At 43.9% G+C, this 18,120-nt stretch overlaps 1 protein-coding gene across 1 annotated transcript in view; it reads left to right on the top strand.

Annotated features, from left to right (window-relative positions):
• The window catches only part of PMP22 (peripheral myelin protein 22), a 28,530-nt gene extending 11,327 nt beyond the window's left edge, over positions 1-17,203 (top strand). Inside the window, exons 4-5 of the mRNA XM_063961023.1 lie at positions 3,198-3,338; positions 14,672-17,203. Coding sequence (XP_063817093.1) covers positions 3,198-3,338; positions 14,672-14,835 — 305 coding nt within the window. The 3' untranslated portion in view covers positions 14,836-17,203. The remainder of the gene's footprint in view (positions 1-3,197; positions 3,339-14,671) is intronic.
• The last annotated feature ends 917 nt before the right edge of the window (positions 17,204-18,120 follow it).

Genomic DNA, 18,120 nt, shown 5'->3' with positions numbered 1-18,120 from the left:
CTGACTGTTCAGTTGGATTAACAACTGAGAACTTCCAAATAGCCTATGGAAGTTGGTCCACTTGACCATCATAAACATTTTGGGGTTAATCCTGCTAGCTGAGATCCCTCATAGCAGAATAGGAGTGGCTATGTACTGCATTTACAGTACCTCACAGATCTGCTATATACTGCATTTATGGTACCTTTGGACTCGCAGATTTTTATTTGCAGGGGTGCATATAAAAATGTGTGAGCCCGGGGCAAGCCCGCGAGGGTACAATGGTGCATATACAAAACAAAATACCCTAAAACAAACAAAGAATGAATAACACATTAACGTGCTGTAAGGGCAATAGAGAACCTCCCTCTTCTGTCACTTCCTGGTCATTGCCATGAAGGGAAAATACAGTGCGAGTAGTAAGAAAGGCTATAATGCATATGTGAAGTGTGATACCCGGGTAGCGCCGGGTCCGTCAGGTTAGCATTTCCTTTTATTCTCTTCAATGGCAATAACCGCATAAACAATGATGGGACAGCAGTCTCTGGGAATCAGTAGTGCGACGTCCGCAAACTGAGATTCTTTTCGGTGCGTTCTCCCCCTATTCGCTGGGGGCTCTCTGCAGTCTGTGTAAACGGGATCTCTCATGGACTTATCACTGGGGGCCTTCTACCACATGTGGTTTCCTACCATTCACCCAGATAGTCCTCTCCCAAAGACTCACACCTCCTGTCTAGGGTACCCCTGAAGGTGGGGCTCCCCTTTGTTTCTTCCACTGATTGCTCATGCTGTTGCTGCTCTCACACTGCGGATCTGAATATTTCTTGCTCTTCCTAGCAGCACCTACATGCTGCTCCATAATTCCAGGGGCTGTGGGATGCCATGCCTGTACCACAGCCCTAGCATGGGCTCTCATCCCTGGTCACTTAGCCTGTGCCTTCCATTCCCAGTTATCAGCTCACACTGAACTCCAGCCTGTCCTTTCTTCCTTGTCCTAAACCCCCCCCCCCCTTCCGACATGTGGCAGGGTCTGCCAAAACTGGTTTAACTGGTTTGGGTCATAAACTTCCCCACTCACTGATAAGAATCAAATGGCTTTTGGAATTTCCAATATCTGTTAACATTCCAGTATGCCACATACACCACTGCTAAAATCTTGCGTGTCCCCACACAATATACCCATGAGCTTGCAAAAAGTCTAGCAAGGAACAGTCTCTTATACTGTACAGCAAGGTCAAAACATAACACACAATAAACAAGCATAATTGCAGTATACATCACACACAATATAACAATCACATGAGCAGAAAAACATGGTATGCAAAACATCACTTTAAACACAAATCACATATACTGCTGCCTTTTTCCTGTGAATTACAGTCCTGGGTCACAGATGATCATGAATGTTCTAACATCTTCTGGCAATTGTGCCAGACACTTAGAACCTGCCCCTACCGGCCCTTGTCTCCCCCACTTTGCTGTGTCAAAAGAGATAGGTGGCTCTCATGGGCCCCTCCCAATAAAGTTTTCCCCAAATTGTTGGTACCGATCCTGTTTGTGACGCCAAATGTGACACCCAGGCAGCACCGGTCCGTCAGTGATTTTAAAGCATTTTTCGCCAGGCCATCTCATCACAAACAGCAAGCAGTTTCTTCACAGTTCAGACAGGGTTATCACGACAATCACATGTAATTTCTTGTTCTCCTCTCTCCAGCACAATATTCATATGGGTTACATCAGGTTAGCATTTCCTTTCATCCTCTTCAATGGCAATAACCGCATAAACAATGATGGGACAGCATTACATTACAAACCTGCGCAGTCTCTGGGAATCAGTAGTGCGGCAGCCGCAAACTGAGATTCTTTTCGGTGCATTCACCCCCTATTCGCTGTGGGCTCTCTGCGGTCTATCTAAACGGGATCTCTCATGGACTCATCACTGGGGGGCCTTCTGCCACACGTGGTTTCCTACCACTCACCCAGATAGTCCTCTCCCGAAGACACACCTCCCGTCCTGCTGCTAGGGTACCCCTGAAGGTGGGGACCCCCTTTGTTTCTTCCACTGATTGCTCATGCTGTTGCTGCTCTCACACTGTGAATCTGGATATCTCTTGCTTTTCCTAGAAGCACCTACATGCTGCTCCATAATTCCAGGGGCTGTGGGATGACATGCTTGTCCCACAGCCCTAGCATGGGCTCTCATCCCTGGTCACTTAGCCTGTGCCTTCCATTCCCAGTTATCAGCTCACACTGAACTTCAGCCTGTCCTTTCTTCCTTGTCCTAAACCCCCCCTACATGTGGCAGGGTCTGCCAGAACTGGTTTGGGTCATAAACTCCCCCACTCACTGATAAAAATCAAATGGCTTTTGGAACTTTCCAATATCTGTTAACATTCCAGTATGCCACAGAAGCACATTATTAACGGGAAAAACATACAATACATTGATTCATCCCATCCTGAGTGATTTCACTAGAACTTAATAAATTGATAGGCTGCATTCTCACAAGTACTGATTCAGCCTATACAATGTGTTAGAAACAGAAGCAACCAGTGGCGGATGCTGCTCGTAGACTGCAGCACAGACCACACATTGCAGGGGGAGGCGAGTTAATACATTTAAACATACATGTAACGTATGTAATATATGTGCTGGGACTTACCACAGACATCAGCAGCGCTGCACCCAGGACACAGCACTCAGCTTGTCTTTCCTCTGTAAGCCCGCCTCCAGACTCCTGTATAACTAGCCAATGGGAGTCTGCGGGCGGGCTTATACAGGAAAAGTGAAGCTGAATACTTCGTCCCGGGTGCAGCAATGGCTGTGAAATGCACAGAGCTGCTGATCCCCGGGGTCAGGCAGCCAGCACATATAGTACATACAACATTACATGTATGTTTATATGTGTTAACCCCCCGCCCCCATGGGCAGCAACCGCCACTGGAAGCAACTCAATATCCTTCCGCTTTCATTACCTTCAGCTGATGTCCATTTGTACCAAAAGAATGTCTAAAAGATCCTGGCCAACATATATGATCGTTCATTTAGCATCTGCAAGGTTTTCCAAGTTTAGACAATTGATGGATAATGCTTGCATACAATAACTTAAGGCTCTTGTGCTCTTTTATAATCTATAAAAATTAAATGTTATCAACATGTTAAGTGCTTTTCTGTTTATAGAGTATGAATCAGTAACAATTTTGTATGTTCATTTACAGAATGGCTCCAGTCTGTCCAAGCAATGATGATCCTATCTATAATCTTCAGCGTTTTGTCCCTGTTTCTCTTCTTCTGCCAGCTGTTCACCCTTACAAAAGGTGGACGCTTCTACCTAACTGGGATCTTTCAAATTCTTGCAGGTAAGTGATACTATGATTCTGTCATATTTTCAAAAAAGTTTTCTGCTTTTAAAGGTTGCGTTTTGCAATGGTACGAACACAAAATATCAGGCTACAGCATTATCTTGGTTTTGCTGGGTATATTTGACTAGGGTCAGGACATCTATAATTAATTTTTAAAAACGGGTTACACGTAGACATTCAGTAGAGTAAGTGGTTGGCGCTAAAGCCTGTAGTCAGTAGGAACTTTACATTAGCAGCAGCAGCACAGAGCACTTTAGCTCAGTTAACATGTATTTTCTTAAGTAAGTTTGAAGTTAGAATTTTCTGGGTCAGTGAAGGGAAACCGGATACTCTATGTTTTGACCTCCTAAAAATTTGCATTCAGTAATAATTATAATTAACACTTTTAATCAAAGAAGGAGACACCATATATCTTATACTAGACCTTAAGGGCCCTACACACTTGCCAATGTGTGAGGCCGATATGAACAATGAAATTGTTCATATCTTTGTGTGTATGCACCAATGATGCGAGGCCCCACAGTCATTCATCGTTGGTGCCGGCTCGTTTATGCCTGCAAGCCAATATGGACAATAACGTCCATATTAGCATGCAGGGCTATGGAGCCGGGTGACGTCAGGGAGTGAAGAAACTTCACCCCCCCACCCCCGCCGCCGGTGTCAGCCGTCAGGCACCTTTGGCGGCAAATCGACAAATGTGTAGGGGGCATTAGATAATAGTCAAATCGCACACTAACCCCAAAACCCTCATCGGGCCCTTACAATGTCCTTACATACTAAGCAAAGCCATAGACCCTTAAGTTCCCATTTACCCTCAATTCCCTCTTAGACTGCTCAATAAAGGTGGTAACTGCCTGTTGCCCATAACTTGTCTAGACTTGCATAGCATCTGATTGTATAACAACAGTATGAATCTGTTTGAGGCAGCACACCAAATAATATTGTGGGTGGGATGTAATGATGCCCGAATTTGGCGGCCATGCGGGATGCTGGCCAAACTCGGACGTTTTTGTAAAGGGACAATCACTTGCAAGACAAAACCATGCCTTGTGTAAGTGATTGCCCTTTTAAAAAATTCTGCGAGTTTGGCCGGCATACCGCACGGCCGCCAAATTCAGGCAGCATTACATCCTGCCCACAGTGTTATTGGTTAACTTACACAACTGTAACCAACATGGAGTTTTCACGTTTGGTTGAAGTTGTCCTTTTAGTTAAGTATTTCCAAAAATACAGTTACCATGTGTGAAGGAATGTCTGCAGAGTTCATATAAATGCGTGCTAGAGATTACTATTCATCCTTCCATTCAGTCGGGCATTCTATTTGAGTTCTGGATTATCAGCTTTCCGTGCTGTTGCATAGCTGGTCGCTGACTCATTGTGGGATATTAATTGGGCAGCTGTCTGTTCTTAATGGTTACATTGGTACCTAAAATACCAGTGATATGCTAGCAAATATAAGTTATTGTAACATGACATTGCTATCTTGTATATATATCCCCTTAGAAACCAAAAATACAAATGGGCTAATTTAATTAAATGGTGTCATGTGCATAAATTTTCTGGAATGCATAACACTGAGCAAGTGTTTGTTTCTAATTCTATGCTTTATTAGAACCTCAATGGGTTACATCCGATTTGTGCATACAGCACTGCACCATTTTATTAGTGAAGGAACACAATTGAGATGAAAAATTCAGTAGACTTTAAGTTAGGGGGCGTGATGTACTAAACGGAAAATGGGGTAAATGCCCGTTTACCGTATTTTTGGAATGTACTATGCCCCAGCCGCCGGGTCAGTGCCGCGGAGGGGTTTGCCAGCTTTTGCTGGTAATACCACATAGAAGCCTATGGGCTTCTCTCCTCAGCGCTACGTGAGGGATCCCTGCGCAGGCCCCCGTCACCCTGCGCATGCGCAGACTGACTCCCCGGGCCGAATCCTGGAAGTCAGGCTCCCGCTGGGGATCACGGAGGACAGCTTTTATCGGAAGAGCTGTCCTCCGCAATGCTAATCGCATTTGTAAGTAGATCGTGGCGTTAATACATCCCGCCCCAGGGAGCAGAGCCATCTCATCTTCTGTTCTCTCTTTGTTACTGTATCTTCATCCCTGACTGTACAGGTTTGCAGAATATGGTGGCACAATATTAGCAAAATATATTTATAAAATTATTACCAAGAATAGTGTGCATAGAAATAATTGATTATTATAATATTGGGATGCATGCCTGCCCGTCTACCCTCTAATTTCAAAAACGTCTTTCATTCCTTTAGAATTAAAAGTTGATAATGGTGTTCTATTTACAGAGAATGTGTTATTTCATGTCATCAGATACTATCGACTGGATGTAATGGCGTCCGAGTATGCCGGAGGTGCGGGATGCCGGCCGAACTCGGAGGTTTTTTAAAGTGGCAGTCATTTACAAGGCATGCCTTGTAAATGACTGGCACTTTAAAAAAATGTCTGGGTTCGGCCGGCATCGCGCATCTCCAGCATACTCGGACGCCATTACATCCCGCCGTTTATGTCTGAGTTTCACATATATTATAGGACAACACCTCCCAAAACAAACAAAAAAATAGCTCATATTGTGCCAATAAAAGTATAAGTACCTTGTAAGCACCATTGATGGATCTGCCGGGGGCACTGATGACTGCAAAGGTTGCATGCCGCACTCTGCTCAGCTCTCAGCGCTGCCCAGCAAACTGCTCACTGGCATTGCAGGAAGGAGTGTGGTATGGGACCATTATAGTCATAAGGCATCCTGGTGGATACAGTGAAACGTGCTTATAAGGTAATTATATTTTTCTTTATTTGAACTTTTTGAACGTCACCTAAAACTATTTTGTTTTGTTTGGGTCATGTAAAATATGCATAGAAGATCCATAATTATACTTGCAGCAGCTCTTTAATTGTTCAAGGCAGTTTAATCTCTGCGCCACCACCCTCTTCATGATCTTTGAGTGACATTATTCTTGTCTTCCAGGAAATGCCACTGACACAGTCTTGCTGTTCTTTAAATGTCGGTGCCACACAAGTAGGAGGTTTGGCTTGTTCGAGCCAAATGACCTGGCCTACAAAATGCCCACTTGTGCATTTTCGTAAACAAAGCTCTCATTGTGACACAGTCACCCCAGCCAGGAATGTAGGTGTCCTGCGGCCAGTTTAGAATGCAATAATAAAGGAATGGCCGGTGCCACAGAATATGCTGCAGCAGACAATGCAGTTCTCACAAGTACATTATAAACTGAAAAACAAAGGCCACTTAGCGAAAGGTCCTAGCACTGTTACATAACTCTGTAAACCAATTTTCATGAACATTTCACCATTGCTGGTATTTGACATGAGTGAAGAATAATTTTACTTGTGTACTGAATTTCCTGTCAGTCTGGTAGCAGAAAATAAAAGATTGTTATAAGCTATACAATAAAACTGTATATAGTGTATACTTGATGCTAAAGCTAGTCAGTGCATTGTACATTGATCAGCTGCAAGAATTTTGAGCGTATAGGATGGCAGGGTTGAGTATGGATGACCGGCGGTCACCTTACCGAAGCCGGGATACCGGTGTCTAGATTGCCGGTGGGGGTGAGCGCAACAAAGCCCCTTGCGGGCTTGCTGCGCTCGCCACGCAGTGGGCTCGGTGGTTCACTACGCCCGCCACAGGTTCTATTCCCACTCTATGGGTGTTGTGGACACCCACAAGTGGGAATAGTCCCTGTCAGTCGGCATGCCAACTGTTGGGCTTTCCACCCGAAGAGATTCCGGCCTCGGTAGAGTGACCGGTGGTCACATAACTGCATCCCGGATGGCACTACAATACTGACCTGCAGCCATACACCTGAGACAGGCACTGACAACGAAGCACAGCTCTTCTCAATAAAGTAATTAGCGTACTCGCTTGTGATTAGCTTACTCCTGGTTTACTGGTCAAATGTTCAGCCAAAGAAACCTATACATCAGCAATCACAAAAAAAACTATTTGCAGACTCTTGAGGGTTTTTTTCCCCAGTTTTAAAGATTCCCCAATCCACCAATCTGGGCCCATACATTACAGATATGTAGATCATTTTCAGCAAATACAGATCTGCCAATCTTGAAAGGCTCTTCAGTTTACTAGAAATGGCCTGTAAATCTGCTGATTGTTACCATACACTAGCAATCTACAGCCCCAATTAATCTGTGAAATCCATCATGTTGGACAATCTGATTTACCACTCCCAATCGATTTTTGTTTGGAATCTGTGATCTGAACCCCATTCATTTCAGATTTATTTATTCAATTGTCTGAAAAATGCCAAATTGCCCCAATTGAATGCTGATGTCAATCAATTTAGAGGGAGAAGGTATTTTCTAATTTGCTCTAAAATCCTCAGTAAATTATTTCCAGTTGTGACAGGAGCTACTGCAAATTGATGGTAGCTGAAAGCTGAGAGACTATTCATAGAAGATAAAGAACAACAAACCCAGATGAGAAATCAGCTATTCCAGAGAGAAAATGTTTACCAATATAGTCTGTAAATGTTAAATACTTTTTAACTTTTATGAATGGGTGCTACCCCTAGTGGACAATTTGTCCGTAAATATGGTAGAATGCTTATTTAGCCTTAGGATGCAACATATTTTTTGGGGAAAAAATTCTCAGATGTACGAATATCCTATTTTTAGAACCTATGGTTTCAAGTAGTGATGAGCGGGTTCGGTTTCTCGGAAACCGAACCCCCCCGAACTTCACGCTTTTTACACGGGTCCGAGGCAGACTCGGATCTTCCCGCCTTGCTCGGCTAACCCGAGCGCGCCCGAACATCATCATCCCGCTGTCGGATTCTCGCGAGGCTCGTATTCTATCGCGAGACTCGGATTCTATATAAGGAGCCGCGCGTCGCCGCCATTTTCACACGTGCATTGAGATTGATAGGGAGAGGATGTGGCTGGCGTCCTCTCCGTTTAGATAGAGAGTGAGACACTTGATTTACTGGAGCATTAGGAGTACTCAGAGAGTGCAGAGTTTTGCTGATAGTTATACTAGTGACCACCAGTTTTATTTATTATTTAATATAATCCGTTCTCTGCCTGAAAAAAAACGATACACAGTCACATACCATATCTGTCCTCAGCCTCAGTGTGCTGCATGATAATATCATCTATGTATATCTGACTGTGCTGAGTAGTGCTCACTGCTCACACAGCTTAATTGTGGGGGAGACTGGGGAGCAGTTATAGCAGGAGTACATATTTAACAGTGCACACTTTTGCTGCCAGAGTGCCAGTGTGACTGACCAGCAGTGACCACCAGTATATTGTCTGCCTGAAAAAGTTAAACACTCGTGTGGTGTTTTTTTTTTTATTCTATAAACGCATTCTGCTGACAGTGTCCAGCAGGTCCGTCATTCATTATATTTCTATCTTCTTCATACTAGTAGTTTAGGAGTCTGCAGTGCTGACAGTGTCCAGCAGGTCCGTCATTATATAATATATACCTGTCCTGCAGTAGTGATATATATATATTTTTTATATCATTATCATCCAGTCTATACTAGCAGACGCAGTACGGTAGTCCACGGCTGTAGCTACCTCTGTGTCGGCAGTCGCTCGTCCATAATTGTATACCTACCTGTGGTGGTTTTTTTTTTTTCTATCTTCTTCATACTAGTAGTTTAGGAGTCTGCAGTGCTGACAGTGTCCAGCAGGTCCGTCATTATATAATATATACCTGTCCTGCAGTAGTGATATATATATATATATATATATATTTTATATCATTATCATCCAGTCTATACTAGCAGACGCAGTACGGTAGTCCACAGCTGTAGCTACCTCTGTGTCGGCACTGGCAGTCGCTCGTCCATAATTGTATACCTACCTGTGGTGGGGTTTTTTTTTCTATCTTCTTCATACTAGTAGTTTAGGAGTCTGCAGTGCTGACAGTGTCCAGCAGGTCCGTCATTATATAATATATACCTGTCCTGCAGTAGTGATATATATATATTTTTTATATCATTATCATCCAGTCTATACTAGCAGACGCAGTACGGTAGTCCATGGCTGTAGCTACCTCTGTGTCGGCACTGGCAGTCGCTCGTCCATAATTGTATACCTACCTGTGGTGGTTTTTTTTTTTTCCTATCTTCTTCATACTAGTAGTTTAGGAGTCTGCAGTGCTGACAGTGTCCAGCAGGTCCGTCATTATACAATATATACCTGTCCTGCAGTAGTGATATATATATTTTTTATATCATTATCATCCAGTCTATACTAGCAAACGCAGTACAGTAGTCCACGGCTGTAGCTACCTCTGTGTCGGCAGTCGCTCGTCATCCATAAGTATACTAGTATCCATCCATCTCCATTGTTTACCTGAGGTGCCTTTTAGTTGTGCCTATTAAAATATGGAGAACAAAAATGTTGAGGTTCCAAAAATAGGGAAAGATCAAGATCCACTTCCACCTCGTGCTGAAGCTGCTGCCACTAGTCATGGCCGAGACGATGAAATGCCATCAACGTCGTCTGCCAAGGCCGATGCCCAATGTCATAGTACAGAGCATGTAAAATCCAAAACACCGAATATCAGTAAAAAAAGGACTCAAAAATCTAAAATAAAATCGTCGGAGGAGAAGCGTAAACTTGCCAATATGCCATTTACCACACGGAGTGGCAAGGAACGGCTGAGGCCCTGGCCTATGTTCATGGCTAGTGGTTCAGCTTCACATGAGGATGGAAGCACTCAGCCTTTCGCTAGAAAAATGAAAAGACTTAATCTGGCAAAAGCACAGCAAAGAACTGTGCGTTCTTCGAAATCACAAATCCACAAGGAGAGTCCAATTGTGTCGGTTGCGATGCCTGACCTTCCCAACACTGGACGTGAAGAGCATGCACCTTCCACCATTTGCACGCCCCCTGCAAGTGCTGGAAGGAGCACCCGCAGTCCAGTTCCTGATAGTCAGATTGAAGATGTCAGTGTTGAAGTACACCAGGATGAGGAGGATATGGGTGTTGCTGGCGCTGGGGAGGAAATTGACCAGGAGGATTCTGATGGTGAGGTGGTTTGTTTAAGTCAGGGGAGACACCTGTTGTCCGTAGGAGGAATATGGCCATTGACATGCCTGGTGAAAATACCAAAAAAATCAGCTCTTCAGTGTGGAAGTATTTCAACAGAAATGCGGACAACATTTGTCAAGCCGTGTGTTGCCTTTGTCAAGCTGTAATAAGTAGGGGTAAGGACGTTAACCACCTCGGAACATCCTCCCTTATACGTCACCTGCAGCGCATTCATCATAAGTCAGTGACAAGTTCAAAAACTTTGGGCGACAGCGGAAGCAGTCCACTGACCAGTAAATCCCTTCCTCTTGTAACCAAGCTCACGCAAACCACCCCACCAACTCCCTCAGTGTCAATTTCCTCCTTCCCCAGGAATGCCAATAGTCCTGCAGGCCATGTCACTGGCAATTCTGACGAGTCCTCTCCTGCCTGGGATTCCTCCGATGCATCATTGCGTGTAACGCCTACTGCTGCTGGCGCTGCTGTTGTTGCTGCTGGGAGTCGATGGTCATCCCAGAGGGGAAGTCGTAAGACCACTTTTACTACTTCCACCAAGCAATTGACTGTCCAACAGTCCTTTGCGAGGAAGATGAAATATCACAGCAGTCATCCTGCTGCAAAGCGGATAACTGAGGCCTTGGCATCCTGGGCGGTGAGAAACGTGGTTCCGGTATCCATCATTACTGCAGAGCCAACTAGAGACTTGTTGGAGGTACTGTGTCCCCGGTACCAAATACCATCTAGGTTCCATTTCTCTAGGCAGGCGATACCGAAAATGTACACAGACCTCAGAAAAAGACTCACCAGTGTCCTAAAAAATGCAGTTGTACCCAATGTCCACTTAACCACGGACATGTGGACAAGTGGAGCAGGGCAGACTCAGGACTATATGACTGTGACAGCCCACTGGGTAGATGTATTGACTCCCGCCGCAAGAACAGCAGCGGCGGCACCAGTAGCAGCATCTCGCAAACGCCAACTCTTTCCTAGGCAGGCTACGCTTTGTATCACTGCTTTCCAGAATACGCACACAGCTGAAAACCTCTTACGGCAACTGAGGAAGATCATCGCAGAATGGCTTACCCCAATTGGACTCTCCTGTGGATTTGTGGCATCGGACAACGCCAGCAATATTGTGTGTGCATTAAATCTGGGCAAATTCCAGCACGTCCCATGTTTTGCACATACCTTGAATTTGGTGGTGCAGAATTATTTAAAAAACGACAGGGGCATGCAAGAGATGCTGTCGGTGGCCAGAAGAATTGCGGCACACTTTCGGCGTACAGGCACCACGTACAGAAGACTGGAGCACCACCAAAAACGCCTGAACCTGCCCTGCCATCATCTGAAGCAAGAAGTGGTAACGAGGTGGAATTCAACCCTCTATATGCTTCAGAGGTTGGAGGAGCAGCAAAAGGCCATTCAAGCCTATACAACTGAGCACGATATAGGAGGTGGAATGCACCTGTCTCAAGCGCAGTGGAGAATGATTTCAACGTTGTGCAAGGTTCTGCAACCTTTTGAACTTGCCACACGTGAAGTCAGTTCAGACACTGCCAGCCTGAGTCAGGTCATTCCCCTCACCAGGCTTTTGCAGAAGAACCTGGAGACATTGAAGGAGGAGCTAACACAGAGCGATTCCGCTAGGCATGTGGGACTTGTGGATGGAGCCCTTAATTCGCTTAACAAGGATTCATGGGTGGTCAATCTGTTGAAATCAGAGCACTACATTTTGGCCACCGTGCTCGATCCTAGATTTAAAACCTACCTTGGATCTCTCTTTCTGGCAGACACAAGTCTGCTGGGGTTCAAAGAACTGCTGGTGAGAAAATTGTCAAGTCAAGCGGAACGCGACCTGTCAACATCTCCTCCTTCACATTCTCCCGCAACTGGGGGTGCGAGGAAAAGGCTCAGAATTCTGAGCCCACCCGCTGGCGGTGATGCAGGGCAGTCTGGAGCGACTGCTGATGCTGACATCTGGTCCGGACTGAAGGACCTGACAACGATTACGGACATGTCGTCTACTGTCACTGCATATGATTCTCTCCCCATTGAAAGAATGGTGGAGGATTATATGAGTGACCGCATCCAAGTAGGCACGTCAGACAGTCCGTACTTATACTGGCAGGAAAAAGAGGCAATTTGGAGGCCCTTGCACAAACTGGCTTTATTCTACCTAAGTTGCCCTCCCACAAGTGTGTACTCCGAAAGAGTGTTTAGTGCCGCCGCTCACCTTGTCAGCAATCGGCGTACGAGGTTACATCCAGAAAATGTGGAGAAGATGATGTTCATTAAAATGAATTATAATCAATTCCTCAGTGGAGACATTCACCAGCAGCAATTGCCTCCACAAAGTACACAGGGAGCTGAGATGGTGGATTCCAGTGGGGACGAATTGATAATCTGTGAGGAGGGGGATGTACACGGTGATATATCGGAGGATGATGATGAGGTGGACATCTTGCCTCTGTAGAGCCAGTTTGTGCAAGGAGAGATTAATTGCTTCTTTTTTGGTGGGGGTCCAAACCAACCCGTCATTTCAGTCACAGTCGTGTGGCAGACCCTGTCACTGAAATGATGGGTTGGTTAAAGTGTGCATGTCCTGTTTATACAACATAAGGGTGGGTGGGAGGGCCCAAGGACAATTCCATCTTGCACCTCTTTTTTCTTTCATTTTTCTTTGCGTCATGTGCTGTTTGGGGAGTAGTTTTTGGAAGGGCCATCCTGCGTGACACTGCAGTGCCACTCCTAGATGGGCCAGGTGTTTGTGTCGGCCACTTGGGTCGCTTATCTTAGTCACACAGCTACCTCATTGCGCCTCTTTTTTTCTTTGCGTCATGTGCTGTTTGGGGGGTGTTTTTTGGAAGGGCCATCCTGCGTGACACTGCAGTGCCACTCCTAGATGGGCCAGGTGTTTGTGTCGGCCACTAGGGTCGCTTAGCTTACTCACACAGCTACCTCATTGCGCCTCTTTTTTTTCTTCTTTGCGTCATGTGCTGTTTGGGGGGTGTTTTTTGGAAGGGCCATCCTGCGTGACACTGCAGTGCCACTCCTAGATGGGCCAGGTGTTTGTGTCGGCCACTTGGGTCGCTGAGCTTAGTCATCCAGCGACCTCGGTGCAAATTTTAGGACTAAAAATAATATTGTGAGGTGTGAGGTGTTCAGAATAGACTGAAAATGAGTGGAAATTATGGTTATTGAGGTTAATAATACTTTGGGATCAAAATGACCCCAAAATTCTATGATTTAAGCTGTTTTTTAGGGTTTTTTGAAAAAAACACCCGAATCCAAAACACACCCGAATCCGACAAAATAAATTCGGTGAGGTTTTGCCAAAACGCGTTCGAACCCAAAACACGGCCGCGGAACCGAACCCAAAACCAAAACACAAAACCCGAAAAATTTCCGGTGCTCATCACTAGTTTCAAGCAGACACATGTTAAAAATGATGCACTGACAGCCTAGTAATCTCTCTCCACCCAAGCACCTGAAAATAATGTAAGCTGAATATATAAGCTTGCGAGCAGGGCCTTCCTACCTCTATGACTGTTTGTTATTACCCAGTTTTGTTTTATCATTGTGTCCAGTTGTAAAGTACAATGCAATTTGCTGTACTATAGAATAAACTGTTAACAAATAAATATATATATATATATATATATATATATATATACACAGAGAGTAAAAACCACAGCACTCACCGCACCAGAAGCGGGGCACAGCTATGCACTTACCACTCACAGGGTGGGGTGCATGTAACACTGCACTCTCCACCACAGAAGCGGGGTACACAGCTGTACTTACCACTCACAGGGCGGGGTGCATGTAGCCCATGACCACATCGCTCTAATAAATACAAACAGAGAACCCAGCACTCACCAAAGTACATTACATCTAGCAGGCAGATGATGCAGCAGTGTGGTAGTCAGGTTTTAAGACTCTGTGATAGTGTAGGACCTGTATGAAGGTGGGGTACCTTGAATCGGTATACAGGCTTCCGTGCATTGGCCAATCCACCAACTAAACCCCCATCATTTATTTATTGAATTGTTGAGGATAAGTGAGTTTACTTTGGTGAGTGCTGGGTTCTCTGTTTGTATATATATATATATATATATATATATATATGACCAATATAGACTTACCTCTAGTTTAGAGGTACATATACAGTATATCTTGAACTGAACTGTAGCCATAGGAACTTAAGTAGCCAATTAAATTGTTTTTAACACTGGACTTCTCATATATGGCTGAAAATATTTCTGTTTAATTCTAAATTCTTGTTTCTCTTCTTAGGGCTGTGTGTGATGGCTGGAGCCATCATCTTTACTGTGCGGCACACAGAATGGAATAAGGACCCCGCGGCCAACTTTGGATTTGCCTATATCTTGGCATGGGTGGCTTTCCCGCTAGCCGCTATTAGTGGCATCATTTATGTCATCTTGAGGAAGCGTGAATAAACACCACCACATCTGGAAAGATAAAAGCTCAATACAAAGTTTAAAGGGGATCCTAAAGAAGTGAAACCAAAAATTTCAACCTCCCCTCACCAAAGAGAGAGAGTATGGTGGGGGCAGGTTCCTGTGTTAATTGAAGATGTAAATAGTATCTATGGTTTAAAAACCTATTTATAACACTTTTTACATATATGTACATAGTATTGTTTGCTTATTTTGACCTCTAGCTTCTGTAAGCTAAAAAAAAGTATTTGTGTCTACTACAAAATATATTTTTTGTGTGGACAGCATCCCAAAAACAAGCCAATTTGTGTGCCTTAAAATAAGATATGAACAGTCTTAACCTGTACCAATTCCTACCCCATATGGAGTGAAATGCAATTACCTGCATTAAAAACATGGCTTCCTTAGCAGATACAAAATGGCTGATGCTAGAGCAAGAGAGGTGCTTATAGTGCAAAGGCTGTTTTGAAGCTAATACTCCATAGCAGTTAAGTGTTCACCGGGCTCATACATAGAGAGAGGCTAGGGACCTGGATGGAACTTATACAGGGGTAGAGGCCGCAGTGCGCCGGTCAGCGAGCCAAAGCAGAATTGGCAATGAGGCTGAGCTAGCGGGAAGGTCATTCTTCAAAATGCCATTTGACTTTTGCACTGAAACCACGCCAAAGTACTGTGGAAGATTTTTATCATTTGTGAATATGACAATCAAGCCTTGTTATATTTCACCTCTTTGGGCATTGTGATGAAAACAATAACGTAATTATCTCCTTCTCACACCAATGTGTGGAGGCATTGCTAAACACCACAGTTGGTTTGTGGCAAAATCCTTTAACGTTGGTTTCTTTGTGTTATTGCTTTCTCAAGTAGTGTTTTCTTTTTCTGGCCTTCTCATTAAGGGGCAAAGGTCTTTTTGAATTGACCCTACACTGCCAGCGGAGCTTGCAAATTTTTGCAACACCAAAAAGTGAGATGGACTTGACCAGCTGGATGTGTGCCTGTCTCTATAAAGAGATTTCAAAGAAATTTAGAAATGTTTGAAGAAAAGTACAATATATGTTTATTTTTTATTTTAACCAATGTGCATGTATTATACGTAAATAAATATATAAATAAATATATATAACAAGGTAGCCAGAATTGTTTACCAAATGTTTTGCTTCTAAAAAACCAACATAAATAATTGACTTATCATTTCTGAAACCTGACTGAAAGAAATTAGAAGTAGTTTCTCACCATGTAGGATAAAATGAAAAACTGGTGCTATGATAATTTTTTTGGACCATTCCTTATATTTTAACACTTGTCTAATTTCTGACCCAGTAACAGCTTATGTTTTTCGTTTTCTTTACTGTTTTGTTATTTTCAGAATAAAACCATTGAACTTGTCTAGTTCTCTAAAGTGAGGTCTATGTGAATATTTAATAAAAAAAAAAAAATGGCTGCTTAGAAGACTGGTGAAGTGATTATTGTAAGCTCTGTTATGAATTGATGATGATAGGGTCACATGATTCAATGACAGAAGTGGACACTGACTTTGTCTGATTCATTAGAGGCAGATTTTGTGGTAAAGTGACACAACAGTAATTCTATGTACTGTGCATCAGTAGATATGGTGAATAAATTACAGTACTTAAGGGTCCCCTGACACTCAAAACCCGTGGAGGCAACCATTTTCAGACCTGCAACTCTATTCATTCACTGAGACCTAGTTGAGACCTTGATTCAAATGGTATCTTGTGCATTTTCATAGGTTGGATTCTCATAAGAACTGGTTCATCTTACAACAGCTTGGCTGGGGAACCGGTTAAATTACACACACTCACAATGCTAAGACCAGAATCTCGACTAGCGGTGAAACACCACTGCCGGAATACCGGCAAGGTAGGTGATTCTCCCTCTATGGGTGTCCACAACACCCATAGAGGGAGAACACTGCTTGTAGGAGACAGGGGCCCCATCCCCCCCTAAATACCATATGACATGTCCAACCACACCTGCAATTTACCAAGTCCACATCCAATATGAAAAAGGTTGGCCGCTTTTGGGTGCTAGAGACTTGAATTATCTGAGATTATTAGAAATACTGGGGGTAAATAACACTATAATCTATAACATTAATAGGAATTCTACAATATTTCATACTCAGAAGACCACCATGCTGGGTGGGACATGTTTTTCTGAGGAATATACATTTGCACTTTTAAAATGACTTGGTCTGGTGATTAACTATATGGCCCTCTCCAATGTGTAAAATACTAATCTGGACTCTTTAGTTCCTGCTAGTCTTTTTACTTTATGTTTTCCATTGTTTGTACCAAATATCTGTGCACTAAGAAGAAAAAATTAAATAAAATTCAGAGTAACTCAATTGCTGTATGTCTGAGCATCTGTCCATATTGGAAACAGAAAATAAGCTGATTTTATGAGGTTTTCCTAATTTAATGCCTGCCTCCCAACAGTCCCTATTTAGGATGAACGGAATGGTCCTAACTAGGGGCCTAATTCAGATCTGATCGCAGCAGCAAATTTGTTAGCTAATGGGCAAAACCATGGGGTTCATTCCGAGTTGATCGCTTTCTAGCTATTTTTTGCAGCGCTGCGAACAGATAGTCGCCGCCTATAGGGGAGTGTATGTTTGCTTTGCAAGTGTGTGATCGCATGTGCAGCCGAGCGGTACAAAAAAGTTTTGTGCAGTTTCTGAGTAGCTCAGAACTTACTCAAGCGCTGCGATCACTTCAGCCTGGTCTTGTCCGGAATTGACGTAAGACACCCGCCCTGCAAATGCTTGGACACTCCTGCGTTTTTCCAACCACTCACAGAAAACGGTTAGTTGACACCCACAAACGCCCTCTTCCTGTCAATCTCCTTGTGATCGGCTGTGTGAATGGATTCTTCGTAAAATCCATCGTTCAGCAACGATCCGCTTTGCACCCGTACGATGCGCCTGCGCATTGCGGTGCATATGCATGCGCAGTTCAGACCTGATCGCAGCGAGAAAAACTTAGCGTGTGCGATCAGGTCGGAATGACCCCCTCCCCCATGTGCACTGCAGGTTGGTCAGATATAACATGTGCAGAGAGAGTTAGATTTGGGTGGGGTGTGTTCAAACTGAAATCTAAATTACAGTATAAAAGTAAAGCAGGCAGTATTTACCCTGCACAGAAACAATATAACCCACCCAAATCTAACTCTCTCTGCACATGTTATATCTGCCTCACCTGCAGTGCACATGTTTTTTTTGCCCATTAGCTAAAAAATTTGCTGCTACGATCAGATCTGAATTAC

The sequence above is a fragment of the Pseudophryne corroboree genome, chromosome 3, assembly GCF_028390025.1.
Source record: "Pseudophryne corroboree isolate aPseCor3 chromosome 3, aPseCor3.hap2, whole genome shotgun sequence".
Lineage (NCBI taxonomy): Eukaryota > Metazoa > Chordata > Amphibia > Anura > Myobatrachidae > Pseudophryne > Pseudophryne corroboree.
The sequence above is the reverse complement of the archived record's forward strand: the minus strand, read 5'-3'. Positions and strand labels throughout refer to the sequence as shown.